The sequence below is a fragment of the Sylvia atricapilla genome, chromosome 4, assembly GCF_009819655.1.
Source record: "Sylvia atricapilla isolate bSylAtr1 chromosome 4, bSylAtr1.pri, whole genome shotgun sequence".
Taxonomy (NCBI): Eukaryota; Metazoa; Chordata; class Aves; order Passeriformes; family Sylviidae; genus Sylvia; species Sylvia atricapilla.
This window is the reverse complement of record NC_089143.1, coordinates 17,158,618-17,179,315: the sequence shown is the minus strand read 5'-3', so window position 1 is coordinate 17,179,315 and position 20,698 is coordinate 17,158,618. Positions and strand designations below refer to the sequence as shown.

The following is a 20,698-nucleotide window of genomic DNA, read 5'->3' as shown; positions in this document are numbered from 1 at the left end:
CTACTATAGAAGTATAAATCTATCTTATGGAAATGTTTGTTTTCTGACTTTATTAAGTAAATATGTACCTCAAAAAAGCTATATACTATCTATAATTTTTAGCTGCTAAATAAAGGGAGTGTTAGAAATTAATTTTCTGATTTTCTTCTCATTAGTAATTAATCAATTCTGAGAAAAGAAACCATCCTTCCTTAAAGCTACTATTTCTGATAAAACTCTCATAGCAAATTAGTCATTATGAGCTTAATTTGTACAGTTCTTGGTCTTATGTCACTGTTAAACAACTTGTGCCTCAGGAATAAGTCAAATAAGTCAAATAAGGTTTTTGTTTCTTTCTTTTTTTTTTACTGAATGAGCAAATCAATCACACATCAGTGTTGTAAATTTATGTGCAAAAGCATTGAAGTGCTTTACTACAAATTACAACGTAGAAACACGTTAACTAAACAATTAAATTCATACAATCAGATTTAGGAATATAACAACACAAAGAAGAAACAGAATTACAGTACATTTACAACACAAGACAAATACATGGAATTCATTAGAAAATATTGTAATAAATAATTCATGAATTATAGTGCAATTGATTTATGCATAAATATAACTAATTGCCTAAAAATCAGTTGTTAACAAAAATCTGTCAAAAATCAAGGCAGCCACAGAGTTTTACTAAATTACTGCGACAATGGAAATACTGCAATTAAAAAACAAATACAAGTATTTGTACTGTAAACAACTAAAAAAATCAGTTTCACTAAAGTTAATATACAATTTAATATAAAATTGTCATTAGCTACCAGAAATGGTTTAAACAACTTTACTGAGCAGTAGTTCTAAAAACAGAGGCACTGTTTTTTAATATAAAATACTTGAGAAACATTCAAATAAGTAGAAAGCATGTAGGGCTTGCTTTCGCCTTCATTTAAAATTCTGCTGAAACAGGAAATTTCAGAAATTGTCAATTACTAAGTAGTGACTTGTAACTGAATTTATAAAACAGTTCAAAATGTAGAATTTAAATGACATTAATGAAATACATAGGGGTTGGGGAGGAGAATTTACACATTTCCCTGCCTTTCCTTAGTTGTGTAATTAAATGTTAGCCTAATAATTAAAAACAAATAATTCTGTTCTTAAACACTTACAGGTTGAGTATCATCTATAAACTATCAAAAAATATTTTAATTACTATTTCTGACCAAAAAATAAATACAAATACTAAAATGTTGAAAATTAATTATAATATTACATACAAAATTACTGAGTAGTGTTAAGTCAATAGTAAAATGATCCCTGATTTTATGTATCCTGTTAAATTTTTGGTCAGGTCATCCTTTAAATGATATAAAAAGAGTACTGTCACTTGCCTTCAATATAAAGTTCTGACTCAAATTTCTAACAAGGTCTGAGGAGTAGAAAACATCGGTATGGTACAAATATTAGGCATTGTATTGAAGCCCCAGATTTTTGCAAGTAAAACTGTATAAAGACAGATGTTTAAACTTTTAAGGTTTTTTCAGCTGCATTTTTCAGTGGGGATATATTCACAAATTAATCCTTCTGGTCCTCACAAAATATGGCTTAATTCTTTTAAAATGAAAGATGACCCTGACATCTGCTGTTCTGCGAACTCTTTATCAGGTACATTTCTGCTTAAAATCATAGAATCACAGATTAAGCTGAGTTGGAAGGGATCCACCAGGATCACCGAGTCCAACTCCTGACCCTGCACAAGACACCCCAAGAATCATCATGTGCCTGAGAGATTCATTCTGTAATATGCAAGTAAACCTTAATGACTGAAGAAGATTCAGTATAGATCTGAGAGACCAAAGAACTGAGATACTGGCTGTGCAGTTTCAAAGGATTATTCTGTTTTAAAGTGAAGTTGTAATTTTTTAGTAGTGTTAATAGATATGGGCTAGATTTTGCCACCAGTAGTACGAGGTATGCTATCCACTGAATTTAATGGCAAGTTTATCTATAAATGAAATTACCTGATGTGGCCCATATGTATCTAATGTCCCATTTAATTTCTGTAATTAACCCATACACATGCAAATTTTAATGGGGAAAAAAGTGTGTGCATGTGTACTGTGCATATAAAAGTTGGAGAAACTATTTTTTAATGCCAAATTAGATACATACAGAAAAAATTACATGTTGAGAGGAAAAGGGCATTGATGTTCAGTAGTGAATGTATGAAGCAAGCCCCCATTCATATGTAGACATATACTTTTGATATTACATAAAAAATTAAGTGTGATAAAAAGTCCAATGTGAATACTTTGAAATTCATGTAAAAACTGCAATAAGAAGGTAATTGGTCTCCCTTAAATTCTATTAAAAGTTACATATTTAAAATGAACTGCCTAACTTCTAACTACCAAATTTATAAAGAATTTATATTATTGAAAGTTCAAAACAGCTTCACTGTTTCATATTTGTATTTCTATCAAGACCCTGAACTGCAAATTTGGTTATTAGCAAGATGATAATGTAACTTGGTATTCATTTTGATAAACTGAAAATGTTTTGAAATGTCACAGCAGCAAATACATTACAGTTACAGTGAGGTTTTTTCAATAGGAGTGTGACACAATCCTTAAATAAATTTTAAGTAGTCATAACATCAACTAACCAGCACGTTTAAACAAAAAACCAAACAAATCCAAACCATTCTCAAGCTCATTCTGTGCACATTATGAACATGCTCTAAGTTGCATTCCAACTTTCTTTTTAAAACTTACAAGTTACCTTAATTGTCAAACTAAAAAGGAAAATTATGTTAAAGTTTAAATTATTTTATGTTCTTAGTATTCCATCTTATTTCATATTTAATAATTCTATAACTACAGTAATTTCTCAGATTTCATAAGTGTACACTTTGTAAACACCAATTTCTTTCTAAACCAACAACAGAATTTTCTTAAAATGATAAAAAATGCAGTTTATGCCTGCTAAACACACATTTTTGTAATGAAAGGTTTTTTCTTACTTGTATTGGATATTTAAATAACGAACTTTCTTTTTTTCACAGAATGTACTATATCCTACTAATACTTCACAAATCCACTTCCTTGTGAGGAACTATCTTCTTTTTAAAATCCCTTGCTGTGTATAATCTGAGTTACTTACAATTTATTGCAAGTATTCTGTGAACTATAGAAGTCTGCTAACCCTTGGTTGTGTATTTCCATAATAAGATGGATAATTGAATGGGTAAAGTGGTTCTTCACCAATTAAAAATTATGCTTCACATGACAAATACTTGTTTTCCCGAAACATCTTTATGCTAGTGACTACTAAATAAAACCTGAATCTTTTCACCTATTTATACAAGGATTATATTAAATACACACTATCAGAATTAAGTGAGCAACTCTATAATTCTGTCCACAGTGAAAACCCTGAATAAAACTATTTTTCAAAAGGCATGTATGTGGTTTTTGAACTGTATAATTTCATGTCTTCTGTCAGAGTGAGCATATGTATTTCTCACATAGTGTGTGTATACAGACATACATACACACACACAAAACAATTTGCTAACAATTATTCTACACAGGCTTGCTACTATTTTTGCAGCTGCCAGTCCCTGAATCTGTCATATTAAATAAGCCAGTATCTGGTAATCGGAGTTTCTTCTTCGGTGGAGTCTTCAATGTTCCAGATCTTTCTTTTACTTTATATTCTAAAGTGCTGTGAGGTACCCCATAAATTCCTTGTGCTTTGGAAACACTCATTTTCCCACTCATTACCATTGCAATTGCTTCTTCCATTATTTCATGGTCATACTGCCGATAGCGGCCACGTTTTTTCCTTGGTTGCTTATTATCTTTACGATCCAAACTATCTTCTGTATTTTCTGAGGTTCCATCTACTGTCCCATTCTTAGCATTAAGACACAAAGGAGAGAGGTCCCCATGCAGAAAGTAGGAGTCAACACTTGAGTGAGTTACAGGTCCAGAACATTCAATTTTGTTCTGTTTAGGGAGGATATTTTTCAATTTTTGAAGAGCTGATCCTTCTAAGACTGAGGAGGTTTTAGAAACGTGGTACATAACATCCAGAAGACCAGCTGTATCAGATTGTGGTTTAGACACAGAACTTATTCTTAGCTGAGGAATTTTTAATTGTACAGTAGGACTTGAAGTTTCATATTGTAGATTTTCACTTTTTTCTTTAAACTGAGTGACCATTCTCTGTAGAGTTAACTGGTGGAGGTAACTGGAAGCTGTTGGGAATTTTAATTCTGAGGTTTCAAGTAGACTGAGTTTACTTTTTTCTGTGCGCTCTGCTTGAGCTCTTGCCCACAAGGCTACTTTTTGTAGGACTGCACAAGTTTCTTTACTGTCTTTAAATGAATAACTATCATTGAAATCTCGAGTTTTATTTTTAAAAGGTGCAGGCTTTCCTGCTGGTAAGGCTTCTAAGTGGAGAAGTAAAGTTTTTTGAGGTATGCCATAAAGTATGCCTGCTTTATTTATGTCCAGTGCTCCAGACTGAATGTCTTTCAAAGCTTTTGAGAGCAAACCATCTGCAAACTCAGCACTTCTTTCCACATAGTCCTCTCTGTTTCTGTGTAGTCTCCTGGATGGATGGAATGAAACGATGGTAAACTGATGTATGAGAGACTCTCACACAGCTATGGAAGGGAAGGGTCCACTCCTTTATTATACTCCTTGCTTCGGTAACATCACTGCTTCTGATACTTTTTAGCCTTTGAGATGTGGTAGTTAAATGATTATCCTAGCAAAATGTTACAGTTCTGGTAGGACAGTGTGTCAAAAATCATACTGTGGCTTCTACAGCAGCCCTTCCAAGAACTTTATATCCTAGCTCAGTATTTGGTAATAGTCTCATGTGCTTGCTATATTCCCTTGTTCACATGCTTGCAGAGCAACACTGTTATAATTTTAATTATACAATTAACGTTCCGTTAAATACCCAAATCCTGAAGGAGTTTTTGTTAGTAGAAACGTGACGTTACCGCTAAACAAGTAATAAAAGAGTCAACCCCCTCATAGAAAATTTGCAGCAGTAAGTACATAACTACACACAAGCATCCCAGACTTACACAAAACTAGGCTTTCTACAATAAGAAGATAAAGTGATGTAGTTAACAATCAAGTCCATTTTTCGCAAAATAAGACACACTTTAAAAACTCTACTCACTATTTACAGCTCACTAATTACAAAGCCATTCATTTTCAAACTTTGTCATATCAGTAAATTATTAAAATGCACTTTTACATAATTCAACAAATGCTGCTACTGTAGTCCTATTTGTAGTAAGTTATTTGTAAGACGTACAGGTGACAAAAAGGGTCCTGCTATGGCTAGTGGATGGGAGGATGCCAAGATCGTAAAATCCAACAAAACAATGCAATTCACTAATTTTGTGGTAGCTTTCAGCAGATGCAATAAAGTTTTCCTTGCTGAATAAAGAAATTTAACCATTTGCCACCACACACCATAGTCAGAACCATGATGCAAGTATAAGTATGATGATTAAGAGCTCTCTCTCACACGCTTGCTCTCTCTATTAAGGAATATTATAGATAATAGTCATTTAACTTGTTCATGTTAGTTGAAGATTTTACATCTAATTATTAAAATGGTGATTTTTTTGAAAATTGAAGCTCCCTAAATAAATTCTAAAAGAATTATTTGCATTTTCTTCTACTAGTCTCTTCCTTTTAATGTGTTATGTAATCAATTTTCATGTAATTTTTAGTAACATGAACTAAAGTTTGGTGATTGTTCTGATAACTTTTCTTTAAACAGAAAAAAAAAAGGAAAAAGACAAATGAAACATATGATATATACATAGACACACACTTATGAGTGACAAAAATTCTTTTGAAAGCAAAATAGGAACCACATGTGTGTGCCAGTATATACAGGTATGTTATGAACATAAACCCTGGCCAGAGAAAAGAGACCTGGATTGTCTTTTTGATAAGCCAAAGAGAGTCCTAAACATTGCTTACCCAGACACTGAGTTTTCAGAACACAGTGGATCATATTTTGGTTCTTCCAACTTTGCGCTTTTCTTTGTAGAGAGATCTAGCACTCCATCCCCTGCAAAGAATGAGTAGTGATGATAACAGTGGTTTTAAGGAAGATCTCAGAGATTTTGTCAGCAAATGTATTTTCACCTATGGCACAAGTTTCAAGCAGATACTTTATCTTGTAAAATTTCTGATGCCTTATTTCATTGACAGTATCAGCCATCAGCAAATGATTTTGTATATTTGATTTGTAACCAAACTTTTTTAAAATTGAGAAAAAAAATAAAAAGTAAGCATTCAGAAATAATTAAATTTAAAAGAACCTGTATTAACCAAATATGACTTCTTTCCTAAAAATCACATGTCTATGTTGCACTTTTTACTTTCAAGGCAACCAAAACTTGATACTACAGTTATTATTCATATTTACATATTGTAAACAAACTCATGATTCTGATGCTGAAGTTAAACTTGGCATAAATAAATCCTAGGCTTATAGGAAAATTCAAGCTAATAAGGATGTCAGGAGGCCTCCAGATTAACCTCCTGCTCAGAGCAGGGTCAGCAATGATACGAGACCTGGTTACTGGATAAGCAGGTACTGGTAACTGGGTAACTTCCCAGTAACCAGTAACTTCCCCATAATTGGGAGCTTGAGCTCAATACAGCGTTCTAACACTTTAACTATACATACCCCTCTCCTGCTGACTCCACATACATGCAGGAATATTAGAAATTAAAAAAATGAAAGACCTAAAGTGGGGTGGGAGTCTCTTCTGTCAAGTCACTGGTAAATGATAAATTCAAGATTTATACTCAGCTGTTAATGTCTAAGTAGTATTGAAATAGAAAAACATACTTTTAAAAAATCAGTATTTAAAAACATTAACTGTTGAAATACTAATTTTAATTTTTTTCTTTAAAAAAATCAATTACATTTAAATTATAATTAAATCCCCTAAATATATTTAATTTCATACCTTTCTTCCTTGGTTCTCTGTTTCAAACTTGGGCTGTTTTGTGTGCCTGAGCTCTGCGAATTCAATTTTGAGTTTCAACATGTAGCTTGACATTCAATTCTATAATCACCCTTATACTACCCCTTACTGCATTTACAATGTCGTTTTTATGTTACTGCCTATTATTTCCAAAACATCAATCAATTGCACATATTTTCCCACAGCCTTAGATGCAGACAATGAAGCATTGGTTGAAGGATCCAAATGTCACCAGTCAAATAAGAAGTCAAGAAAATTGTTTTGGTAGTTCTCTTTTATACCAATAATGCAAAGAAATAGAGTTCTGTATAATAATCAAATCCTTATTTTTGCTTTTGGACTGCTTTTTGACTGTTCTTCCACAACTGTTTTGTACTATTTGAAGGAGGTCAAAGAGAGAAGTAACACAGTGACTCAGCATTATGGGATGAATATATATAAATATGCCTACTTAGCAAAGGTGCTCCTTTTCACCTGAATACATTCCTTTCAAAATCTTTCTTAAGAAAGTCAGAGGAAGGACTCAGGCTAATCAACCTTCCGGATGCATTGATATTACAGAAGAAAAAGCCAATTAAGAACACTACAGAGAAATTCTATATGGACCTTTTGTCCTACTCAGGAATACCCAAGCTCAACCCCAAGACCCCGAGTCCTGTGCAACAGACAGATTTAACCTGTTGTGCTCTGTCAGCTGCAAAAAGCGTATCTCCTTTTCTTAAGTGCTTGTGTGCTCCCTTTCACAACACTTTCTCCATCTTCAGTTGATACTCATAGATATCACAAAAAAGTTTAGAAGATACCACTGGAGAAAAAACTACTTCAAAGCTGAAAACTTATCAAGCAATAAAATGCGAATTGTCTCTCCACCAATTTAGAAAAAAACCCAAAACCAAATGAAAAGCAAGACAGATTTTTACTAAAAGAAAAAGCCTCAACCAATACACAAAATCCAAAGGTTCTTGTAAGATTCTATAATGAAAATAATTTTCATTCCCAACCTTTCAGAATTGGCTTTGACAACACCAGGCTAGCAATCAGTAAAAAAATAACTAAAGAAGGCAGTAGTGAAAATTCAGCCTCCTGAAACAAAAAACTAGATACATTTTCAGCCTCTAAAGGATATGCAGAACTGAAGTAATTTGAGGTTCAAGACATTTGGTTCTTCCAACACAGCAAATACAAATTCATTAAGTACATGACACCTCCCTGAAGAGAATGCTTTATGGGAAGATGATATTCAGAGTAAAAAGAATCATATAAATTTGATATATATGGAAAATATCACATGGAGTCAATGGACTACAGATTTTTTTTTAGCCATTTCATTTGAATTTAAAAAAAAAACCAAAGCCAAAAAAGAACAAAAAAAAAAAAAACCACCCCACAAACAAACAAACCCAAAAAAACCCAACAAAAACAAAACCAAAACCAAACTCCCCCCCCACCCCCCACCCCAAAAAAAAAACCCCACGAAAAAAACCCCCAACTAATCACAAAACCCCAACAACACACCTCACCAAAACCAACAAGAAACAACAGTCACAAAACCCCACCTCAACCTGGTAGGAAAATGAGAGTATTTGCTTTAAAGCTCTAAGACAGTGAAATACTACCTAATGAAATGAGTTTATGTATATATACACAGTCAAGATGTTCACTTCAGTACATTACATACAGGACCAAAAAGTCTACAGAGAGGTAGCCTACAGGTGGACTATGAATCTTGGAAGTTTGTTACTTGCAAGGTAGGAATAGTCTTCTCTAAACTGAGCCAGAACTTTCTATTACAAATCAATTAGAACAAGTGTTACAGCAAGAATTCTAGACTAGAAAAACCACTCTGTTGGGTGGTTTTAATAAAGGATATGGAATTACTTCCACTCTTTAGGTGAAGCCATGATTATTAAGAAGTGAATCTTCATTTAAAGAAGTATGTAACACTGGATAATACAGAAAAATATATCAGATGTTTTTCAGGTTTGCTATTCATGGTCTTCTAATGCAGCTATTTCTATGCAAACTAAATTATTCTTATCTTCAAAGAAATGGCTCAACCTCTGGCCTTTGATTCTCAGAACAAGATCATCAGGTGCACCAATATCAAGATGAAACTAAGTGTGATCAAAGTTCATTTTCAAAATAACACAATCACTTGAAACTCCTCCAGACCAGTGATTTTAAGGAAGCAGTGAGGAGAAGGGGAAGCAACAGAAACAAGGTCAGACTTGAGTTCCTACAACTGGTATTCCTACATTGACTTCTGAACTGAGTTTTCTTCTGGGTTTTAGGAACTCTCTCATTAGCTATTATAAACTGCCTTATTAGATCACATAACCTACTCTTCTTAGTCCTCAGCCTCCAGGCAGAGAGAGCACTCTCCACTCCTAGTGTGGAAGAGCACATCAGCCTGGCTATGACCTGCAGCTTTTTGCTCTCCTGCTCTCCTAGAAGTTACTATCATTTACTTAGGGATCTAAGTGAAGAGATTTATCTCTGTCTATTCTAGCTGTTGTTTCTGGCCTTGATTCTGTTAGCTGCGAAGTCTAACAGAACTCAGTGACCCATGACCTCTTGTCACAGCAGTTCCAACGTTTAAGAACTGTTGAGCAAAATCTGCCCATTACTTGTTTCTTCCTCTAAGAATCTTCAGAGATCCCTACCTAGTTTTAATATAGTGAGATTTAATAACTCTTTCTTTACCTTACCCACCCAGAAGTTAAGGGGTTTTGTAGTAAAAAACCACAACAGGCTTGTCTTCAGTACTTTTCCTGATGCTGCCTTGCCTTTTTCTGGCTATTTTTTGTGCTTCTGAACAAGAAAGAGTTTTCAGGAAACTGTCAGTAGGAACACCAAAGCCTTTTATTAATTCTTAACTACCACTTTCAGTAGCCCATTTTGACTTGAAGTGCTATTTTGTAACATGAAAAACGCCAGATGAAAAGTATATGGCCATATATTGGATGATGATGGCACAGTCCTGCCAGTATCTGTGAGGACAGGCCAGGTGGCTGGTTCCGGGACCTACTGACGGGCACAGCTGAGTCCTGCAGCCACTTGGGCAAAAACTCCGGAAAACTATTTAAGACAGGGGGTAAAGTGCCAGATAGACACAAAAAATTTGGAACAAAAAGAATGAGAAAATGGCAGAGGTAAGTCCAGCAGCAGAGAGAAACCATTAGGTACAAACTGTGGACACCCCACACCTAATCCCCATGCACTTCAGGGGTGGTGGTGATCAGTGCAAGGGAACCCGGAGTGAACCTGGGAAAGGAGGGAGGAGAGGCAGTGTTTTAATGACTCTTTTTGTTTCTACTGCCTGAATTATAGTTAAATATTTATATTAATAAGCAATAATTAGAATTGTGTGGCTAGTATGTGCTCCGCAAGCTGCAGTGGAACATGTTCCACCATGGTCCTCTCCATGTGCTCCATGGAAATATCCACTCTGGTGCCTGGAGCACCTCCCTTCCGCTTCACCTCACCTCATTGTTCCCAGTGCTGTTTCTCACCCCTCTGCCTGTCCAGCATTTTTGCACTTTTTTAAACATGTTTTCACAGCAGCACCACGAGCCTGACTCCTGTGCTCCATTTCAGCCTGGTCTGTGGGTCTGTGGCAGACCTGGCTGAGCCTCACACAGAGAAGCCACAACTGCCTCACAGATGCCACTCTACAGCCCTCCCTAACTACTAAAACATTGCCATGCAAGCCCAAAAATCAGGGCTATCAGGCCAGCAAGTATCACACTCGAGGATTTTTTGGCTTCAGAGATGGCCTCCAGATACTGGAAGACAGTAAGAAGCTTTCTTTAATGGAGAATTCCAGTGGAAGAATCTCTTTTCAGTGCTGAGCTAGCACTTAGTTTGGATCTGCTCACGGTTTCTAGCAACCTGGCAAATAAAGTTTACTCCTGTTTATCAAGCTCAAGAACCGCTCTCACAATAAACGCGCAAAATCGTCTATTTAACTAGTTAGATCATTAATTTCAAAGATAACTGTTGTAAATACAAAACAGCTGCCTAATCAGAAAGTGAACCTAAAGAATTTATACTTAGATCATTATGTGCTTGACAGGATTTGAATGAAAGATTTCAACTTCAAGGATCCATTAAAGCAATGTACAAATTTGAACTTATCTTCTGTTACTGCCACTTCATTTAGAAATCGTAGCAGGAAATGCAAATAGCAAATACCAAAGAGAGTTGCGTGACAGTCAAAAAACATTACTAAGAACATATTCATGGTACAGATTTTATAAGTCTCCAGATCAAAGAAGTATACTATGTTAGAGAATTATACATTTAAAAAATAATCCAATTAAAAACCCTTCATAATTCCCTACCATAAGCATATGACACTTTATTATAACCAAACTGTCTTCAGGAAAAATACAGAACTACACAGTCCCTGACAAAAGCTAATCGAAATAACTTTTTCATTAATCTTTACACTTAGAACACCATGGAAATAAAAAGAGTAGGCTGACATTTTTTGTCTTGAACTTACTTGCTTGTGCTGCCATCACTACTGTGAAAAGCGAAAATAACTCAATATTAACACATCCATGGAAAACAGAAAGCACAGTACAATTTCCCTGGTAAGTAAGATGCTCAAACCAACTTTTACCAACTACAGTCTTATTCCATTATTATTTTTCATTTTAGCATCTCCAAATTTCACAGCAAGATGTTACCTTTAACACTTAAAAAGCACTCCAGCAAATACGGCAGTCTAAGTCCTGAGACACTGCAGTGTCTTACACAGTTTCATGTGTAACTTGTACAGTGTCTGTGCTGGGTAACTATTTTAGATTTAGGTGTTTCACTGAAGGTCCACAATTCTAAACTTGTTTCTTAGCCTTATTGTAAGAAAAAAATCCGATAACATAAAAAGATTATATAAATAACTCAATTTCTCTATATTTTAGTTTTTTCTTAGACAAAAGATCAATGGATTTTCAGAAAAGGATGGCCGCATAACTTTCTTCCTGTCCCTGCCCTGCCCACGTTCTGCCTTCCCTTTTATTCTACGAAGATTTATTTGGGCTCAGCAATGACCAGAACCTTCCTTTAGGGACTTTGCTCCTTCATGAACATTTAAGACTAGTTATTTACAATCAGCTGTTGAAGAAAGCAATATGCTATGGTGCTGATATCAGGAAAATATTTTTATTGATATTGCGAAACAAATGTGCTTAAACCTGGCCAATTGTAACCCTCTAAAACCTGTACTTCATCCACAGAAAAACTACATCCAAGCACAAGAGGTATTTCCTCAGAATTTAAACCACTAAGTATTTACTAAACCCTGGCATGAACTGGTCTGACCATACAGACTAAAAGCAAGAATTCCAGTATTCCTGAATGTTCTTTCTGACAAAGAGACAGGATGCTTGAAATTTAACCTAAAACAGGTCTATTTATCATGAGGAATCCATCAGAGCTCCTTGTCCCCAAGGATCTCCAATTAAAGACTGCATTATTAGGTACAGATATACCAAATCCACAGACAAACAAAAGCCCCAAAAAACTTAGTTCTTCTTTCGACTTTTTTAGTATGGTACATGACATATGGGTCAGGTCAACTTTCCCCTTGGGTATGCAGTATTAGAGGATTAACACAGACCCTGGTGTCAGTATAAGACAAAAGCTGCTTTTGCCACTGCTTTCAGTTGCACATGACAGTCACAACCCTTCCTGAAAACTGCTGCTAATCCAAATCTAGTTCAAAGTCCAAAACACTCTTGTGATTACACTGTTATCAGTTTTGGATAGCAATATTCCTTGAGGCAAAGAAATTATTTCCTTTTTGTAAATGATAGTGAGACAGACTTTATTTTTCCAGCCTTACTCTCAGTTACAAAAGCTGCACTGATCTGTAACGATTAAGGTATGAAGTATGGAAATTTTCTCCCAGATTAATCTTCTTTTACCATCATTCTAAGCAGTCTGTATTTAAAGAACCAAAGTGTTCAAGAGCTGACAGAGACTGAGTGACATTTGCTCTCTGAAAACCCAGCATCTTTTTTCTCAGGCTTTTTGACAGCCATTTCTTCAACAAAATTTTGAACTACTGTTACCTGTGACAGCACAGGTGAGAGGACTTAGATTCAGCATTCCAAAGCTGAAAAAGTCCAATGCCACTTATTTAACACAGGCACTCAGAAATCAGAATACTTAGATAAGTAATCTGCTAACACACAATATAAAAAGTGTTTGTACTTGACATGGACGTTTATTTTTTAAGGGAGTTAGACAGCATAAAATAAGTAAATGACAGCAAAACACAGAGTAACAGATATAGAAATTTACCTTGCTGAGTATTCTGTTCTTGAGTTCGATTCACAGTGAGGTCTAGAGGGCTATCCTGTTCTTCCTGAAGGGAGCTTTCCGTTTGGTTCATTTGGATACTTTTACACATCAGACTTGGTTCAAATGATGAACCATTTCTGTTCTCTTGAATTTTGCTACTTTTTGAAATGTACTCAATCGCAAACTGACGGATCATTTTTTTCATTAATTCCTGAGCAACTAGGGGAATGTTAGGATCACAGTTCTGAGGAAGATCTAGAAATAAAAAACACAGGCAACAGGTATATTAAGAACCAAGCTTAATCACTTTTCTTATAATAAATACTTCCTATAAGCACACAAATGTGTTAAATAAGTACATGTGTAAAGAATATACAAATTTGGATGTCTATCAAGTTTGCTTAATGAGCATTCCTAACTGGAAGTCACTTGGAAGAACATTTAGCACAGATCATTAATTTTTTACCTTATTCCTTTATCATAGCTTGCAAGTAGGAGTATGTGGGGTTGCATTACTTAGGGGTTTCAGAATCTGTGTTGTTGGCAAATAAGTTGAATTTTCATTTGCAGACTTTCATTTTCAGTTTTGAAAACAGACTTTTGAAACAAACCATGAAAGTAAAGTAAGATATGGATTAATACAGAGAGAAGTCACTTCCAAAAAACAACCATAACAAAAATAACTTTAAAGTGTAGCTCTAAAGATTAGTCCTCTTCATAACATGGAACAGTTAGAACTTTGAGGAACTGATCTTAAAAAGAAAAAAAGCAAAAACACATGTTCCACCCTGAGATTACAATCCCCATAGTAGGTTGAGGATTGAAATGTCAAAATTGATATGATGCTACTAAAAATGTCCCATACAATTTGTAGTAATATAAGCAATTCAATCCAAACAAAGTTTTAAACATTTACTGTAAAATCTTACAGGCTTTTCAGAACATTTTCAAAGTGCTAGGAATAAAAACACTTGGAAGAAAAGCTTTATTTCCTATTCTAAACTGAGTATATCCTTTTTTGTTTGTTTGTATATGTAACATTTCAATTGAAAAAAGGATCTCATTTTAGAAACAAATGTGATACATATGACTCCATTTTAATGTTATCTATCAGAAAAAAGCTAAACCTCTTATTAAAAAAAAGTGTAACTGAAACTGCAAATGTGAATCATCAAAAAGAATCCTAACAGAAGCAACAGAAAAAACAAAATGTAAGTGTAACTTAGCATAAGTGATGTAATTAAGAAACTCAAAGTAAGCCGTGCTACTGCACTGATGACTGCAACACACCATTTCACAAGGCAAGTACCATTGACCACACGCAGAAATCTGTGTTTTCCCTTAAACTAGCAGTAGTAGTACTTATTTCACTATCCCAATCTTCCTTCAACTCTACACCCCGCCCCACATAAATATCCTTTTCAATATTTTAACCACTGCCCATGCTTGAGTTCACAGGCCATGAGTGAAACAGTTTTCAGCCCTGATTGCCTGGAGGAAATGTCAAAGGAACATGGCTCTGTAGTTACTGGGATAATAAATTTAATCTGAGACAGATAAAGCAGATGATAAACTCAGGGTTTTTTTCCTAGAAGTGAAAAAACTGAAAGGGCTGGGTTGGGTAGATGATCGCATGGAAACATTTCCTAATAGGAAATTTAGAAGATCACATTTGCTCCAGCATTTTATGCCAGTGAAGTTTTATCCATCTGCTATCAAGAGACTGACTGCCAGTACTGATCAATCAATGCTGCTCAAGTTTAGGATGAATGCACTGAAGATCTTTTGCTTGTTTGGTTCAGGTTTATTTCAAACATATTCCATTTTGAGAATTCGTTTTCATCAATAGAGCATTGCAAGAAATTACAAACGTGTACCTATGAGATCTGCTATAGCACATGAGAGGGCAGCTGACTCACTGCTTAGATGCTTCCTGTCAGCACCCTTTGGTCAGCCTCATTGTAGTGCCTGATGAGGTACAGTGAAGCTCCAGCATTTCTAAAACATCTTGGCTTCAAGAGAACTTACCCAAGGCATGATAAAACAAATATACTCATGGTTAAAGCTCTATCTTCCAACAATCTTTAACCAGATCTCTACCAAAATACCTAAAATAGTTAAATGTTTCTTAAAGAGAGGTATCAGATAGAATTCTAAATGATGGAGGATACCTACAAAGAGAAGGATTGCTCCCCACCATGAAACCCCCAGGCACAGCAATATAAACAGAGCATACCTATTTCCTGATTCCTAAATAATAAACTCAATAAATGTTCAACTGGGATTTACCATCCTAGAGACACACTTAGAAGTAAAGAAAAAAAATTCAACAGATATTGCAGCAGTAAGGCAACATGTGTAAAGTACTGCATATGCAAATATACAAGAAAAGAACATGGAAAGTTAAGACATTAAATTAATTAACTGAATTATCTAGGAACTAGTGTTTGCATGACAGGGAAATAGTTACAGACAACAGTAGTTACTGAGCAAGAGCTTACCTTGAAAACTCAAAAATTTGACTGCCTTTAATCAGAAACTCACACAAAATGAATTATACAAAACATTATCAAGATTGAGTAGGGTCTGGAATGACCCTACTTACACAGAGCAATTAGTTTGCTGCATGAACACAAGAAAAACCTCCTTGACAACTTCTGGATAATAGGTGATCATCAGTGCAAAAGGGAGACTCATTTTACTTCCTGGTGTGATCTGTACCTTTAAGAGTACAGGGGACCTACCATTAGCAGGAAAATGCAACAGCTTGGAACAGATTTCTCCTTATTAATCACCATTCCCTGCATCAATTATTATAAAACTGCAAGATAAAACTAATTCAGAACTGTCAAGCTTTTACTGCCTTTCTATTCCACTTTAGACTCTTGCCACCGGTAATAGCCAAGCTTTTAAACACTTGCAGGAGAAAGTCAGCTTTTTCTTAGGAGCAGAGTCATCTTTTACCTAGTTAGAATAATAAAGTATTAATTTTTTGTTCTTATAATAATTTCTTTAGCATTAGTTTACTTTTTGTAATGATTTCCAAATACTTCCTTATGAAGAATAAATGCAGCAAAATTTCTTATATATTCAACTGCTACAGTTGGCAGTTTACAGATTTTAAGTTAATTTACTCTAAAAAGGTAATATGATGAGGAGGTGGTGTGTTTGTATCTAAGAGCATATACTCTGAAAGACGTGCTCCCAGCTGGCATCTGAAGTGCTCTTGCTGCTAAATGCATATTCAAACAGGGTTAGACTTGGGTAGTCTAAACTTATCTGCCATAAATGCAAATAGTGTTGCTATCACATTGACTGTTCTGTAAAGTAAATCATTAACTGGTAAATCATGGTGGAAGTACCACGGGAGGTCTCTAGTAAAACTGCTTATTCAAAGTAGTAATTTTTGAGGTCAAAGTGAGTTCCTCTGGATTTTACCTAGTTAGGTAAGGAATACTTCCATGAACGGGAGACTCTACAATTTCTGGGTGGCATGTTCTACTGCTTGCCTGTCCTCATTTTTCCTTACATTAAAAAGAACCTCTCGTTTCAACTTGTTTACAAGCTGTCATTATCCTGATATGCACCATTGCAAAGATGTTGACCCCATCTTAAAATAGAATATACTGAGTTGAAAGGGACTTACAAGGATCATCAAAGTCTGGCTCCCAGCCCTGCACAGGACAGCTCCAAGAGTTACACCATGTGCCTGAGATTATTGTCCAAATTCTTGAACTCTGTCAGGCTTGGTGCTGTGACCACTTCCCTGGGGAGCCTGTTCCAGTGGCCAGCCACCCTCTGGGTTGAAGAATGTTTTCCTAATATCCAACCTAAAATTCCCCGGGCACAGCTTTGGGACTGAGGTTGACCTCAGGTCTTTCACTGAGGTCACTAGGTCTGTTCACTGGGGAGAAGAGATCAGTGCCTGTTCTTCCACTTTCCCTCAAGAGAAAGTTGTAACTGCAATGAGGTCTCCCCTCAGTCTCCTCTAGGCTGAAAAAGGCAAGTGACTCTTTGCATGGCTTCCCCTTAAAACCCTTCACCTCCTTTTTGTTGCCGTCCTTTGGACATTCTCTAATGTTTAATGTCTTTCTTATACCGTGGCACCCAAAACTGCCCCCAGGACTTGGGGTGAAGCTGCGCCAGCTCAGAGCAGAGCAGGACAATCCCCTCCCTTGCCTGGCTGGTAATGCTGGGCCTGATGCACCCCAGGACAGGGCTGGCCCTCCTGGCTGCAAGGGCACTGCTGGCTCATGTTCAACTTTCCATCGACCAGGATCCCCAGGTTCCTTTCTGCAGTGCTGCTCTCCAGTATCTCATTGCCCACTCTGTTCCACCCAACATGGGGAAGAACTTCACCCACCTTGTGATTCACAGTGGTAATTTTCCACTACACATGAGAAATTTGTAATTAGTCATATAAAATTTTTAAACACAATGAAACATATTTTGGGCAAGAAAGGTACTAGAACTCTGAACTTAGTATCACTACCAAATATTTCTTAATTGTTATCAGCAGATGGCACCAGATATCTGGTGAAAATTCATATCAGGTATGATCTGAATAGGTTTCTTTTTCTAAGATGTTTTATTAGGGGTTGTGACTATAGCTAAAACTTGCAAAGTTTTAAATTTACATGCCTGCATCTGTTTAAACTCATGTTTTTCCACAGTTGTTATAAAATACAAGGCAGTTGTATTTAGTCCATGGATCATGTATTTACATGCATCCTACTTCAGACCCAACAGAACAGTCTAAAGGTTTAGAATAAAAGTTAGCCCCCTAATGTTCCTCTAGTTTCTCTCAGATCACTGAAGACCTGATGCTATTAGGATTAAAGACTGAATTTGTATGATGTAATCTGATACTTTCTGCTTGTGATTGTCAAGGTAACAGTCTGAATGCAAGAGAAGAGAGTAATAAACATCATGTAATTATGACTAATTGCAATGATTTATTCCAATTCAAAGCTTACGTTTAGGATTAATAGTTCCTCAGTTTATGTGCTGCACGAGCTTGTAACTATTCAAATCTTTATTATTAACTATTCTGCACATTAACGTTATGTGTGATCATGACTGCAATGTCTCCGGTGTCATATTTGACTGGCAGGACAATGAACCATGACCTAAAAGCTCCCAAAATAGTGTTCCACAAGAATATTCCATTTATCAAAACCCAGTACTTCTTTTTTAATAAAGTCAACCTAATGACTTAATTTGTCTTCCAACACAATCACTGCCAAAAGGCAGTGAAAATCAGAAGGGAATCACAATCCCCGTTGTCCCTGCAATCCAGTTGTGTGAGAAGCAGGACTAAGAACACGATTGCTTCTCACTGTGATTCATAAATTCACTCCATCTCTCCCCTTTTCACAAAAAAGCTACATTTTCTTTTAACAACCCCACCTCAATAGCTACCCAACGGTCCCAGTGATGTTCTTAGTTCTACGTGTAAAATCCTTCAGGTCACTGTCAGGTCATCAGCATGTTAAAACAGGAATATAATTATTTATTCTGAGCCATGAATCATGATTAGTTCAGTTAACTGGACCAATCAACAAACAAAAGGAGTAAGTTCACTCTTCCATTCTCATAAACATTCCACCTTTTTTCTTCCTCTACTCAGGTTGCAATTTTCACTACTCTATATTCAGTCATATTTCTATGAATCCTTGTAAATGTAGTTGAAATGATCAAGACATGAAGGGTCAGTGGCAGGTAGATGTCAAGACAAAAAGTATGCTTTATCTCCTTAAGAAAGCAGTGAAGCCCCACTAAACATTCTTTCCTGATGGAGTTTAAGAGGGACAGCAAAGCTGTTACAGAAGTTTATTGCACAAATTTTGTCAGAGTTCTCAGTGATTACAGAAAACCTTCCAGATTTTTAAAGGACAAATTAAATTTTTTAAGATTATTTATCAAAAGAAACTATGTTTTGGATGAAGTAGTGTGTGCAACTCAAAACTACACCTCAGAAAGTAACATTTTTTTTTAGTCTGAGATAATGTGTGCATGATCACATTGTCATAGGTTTGCTAAATTAAATATACATTGTCCAAGAAGCAAAGCTTGTGACAGCTACACAACTCAAAGAAAACCACAAAAAGAACAGGAGAACTCAAATTCAGGTTCATGCTATGGTGTAAGAAAGACATATTTATGAATGGAAATATTTTAAAACATAATAGCGATATCTAGAAATAATAAAGAGCTTTAAAAAGCTTACAGGAAAATTACTTTGGGATGGGAAACATGGCATTGAAGACTCTTGACAGAGCAGCCCAGAGAATCTAGAAAGATTCAAGTAATCTCAAACATTCTCTCTATAATTTTGTGCCTAAATTCTTTAACTTCTACAAGAGCTTCTTGTGTCTCAGTCGTCTCTTGTTGGATCATCTATCGTGAAGACAGAACCTGATTCACAACTGTTTTTGGGTTTTTTTTTTGCAAAGGTCACATTAATATTGCATGGAATAATGTGCTTCTAAGAACTCACAATGTGTATTACTAGAAACACAGAAAATTAATAGTCCATGAACGAAATGTCTGATCACGCTCTTAAACAACTGTGATCCTGCAATATAACTATGATCACATGTCACATTCAATAATACTCACAGCAAAAAAAGACTTAATATGTATTTTTTAAAGCACACTGTGTTTTTCCCGTAACAGAACAGTTGAACTTCAGCATTATGTAAATGGAAAAGCACCACAGTCTGCTTAGACCACCAAAAGGGTAAAGAGATGTCATACTTAGGAAGAAAGCATCTGGGTTTCAGACACGTTGTTTAATGGCAACCATCAGTGTTTGATGACAAGAAGGATTTTGGATTTGTTGGCATGTCTGCTGAGCACAGGACTTTCCCACAAACAACTGACTACAAAACTGGTCTTTCACTAATATATAGTGAAGCTGGGTTCTTAATGGGAAGACTTTAGTTGTTTACAGCATTTCAAGAGTTTACCCATTTTGGTAGGAGTTCTATCATCTTTTGTCCCAGATTCTACAGACAAATTGTCATACATTAATGTCTGATGGCTGTCTGCTCCAGACAACAACATGGCTGCATGTCATGAGATCTTCTGAACAAGTTTCCTGACACAAAAAAACCCCACCCCAAACCCACAACCAAATCCTCCCAAACTAGTCTGCAAAATTAAAAAAAAACATATATTAACTTATTCAAAATAAGAGATTAATGGGACCAACAAATGAACTCTCTAATTTGCTCATTAGTCTAATGAGGCCTAAATTTGCTGTAATAGCAAGAGAGGAGATCATCTTGAGAAGTTTACAATCCAAACAAGTGTTACTCCATTTTAAAGACAGACAGCCAAGAATTCTACAATTTTCTAACAATG

At 35.6% G+C, this 20,698-nt stretch overlaps 1 protein-coding gene across 11 annotated transcripts in view; it reads right to left on the bottom strand.

The window, feature by feature from the left end:
- The window catches only part of LCORL (ligand dependent nuclear receptor corepressor like), a 78,950-nt gene that overhangs the window by 24,220 nt on the left and 34,032 nt on the right, over positions 1-20,698 (bottom strand). For 5 of the 11 annotated variants that reach the window (XM_066317177.1, XM_066317181.1, XM_066317184.1 and 2 more), the window contains exons 5-6: positions 13,331-13,585; positions 6,000-6,090 (exon numbers count right to left, since the gene is read on the bottom strand). In XM_066317177.1, the coding sequence (XP_066173274.1) occupies positions 6,000-6,090; positions 13,331-13,585 (346 nt within the window). Of the gene's footprint in view, positions 1-3,098; positions 4,597-5,999; positions 6,091-7,000; positions 7,054-13,330; positions 13,586-20,698 lie in introns of those variants that run through there. The other 6 variants (XR_010743428.1, XR_010743426.1, XR_010743427.1 and 3 more) reach the window with 5 other exon arrangements.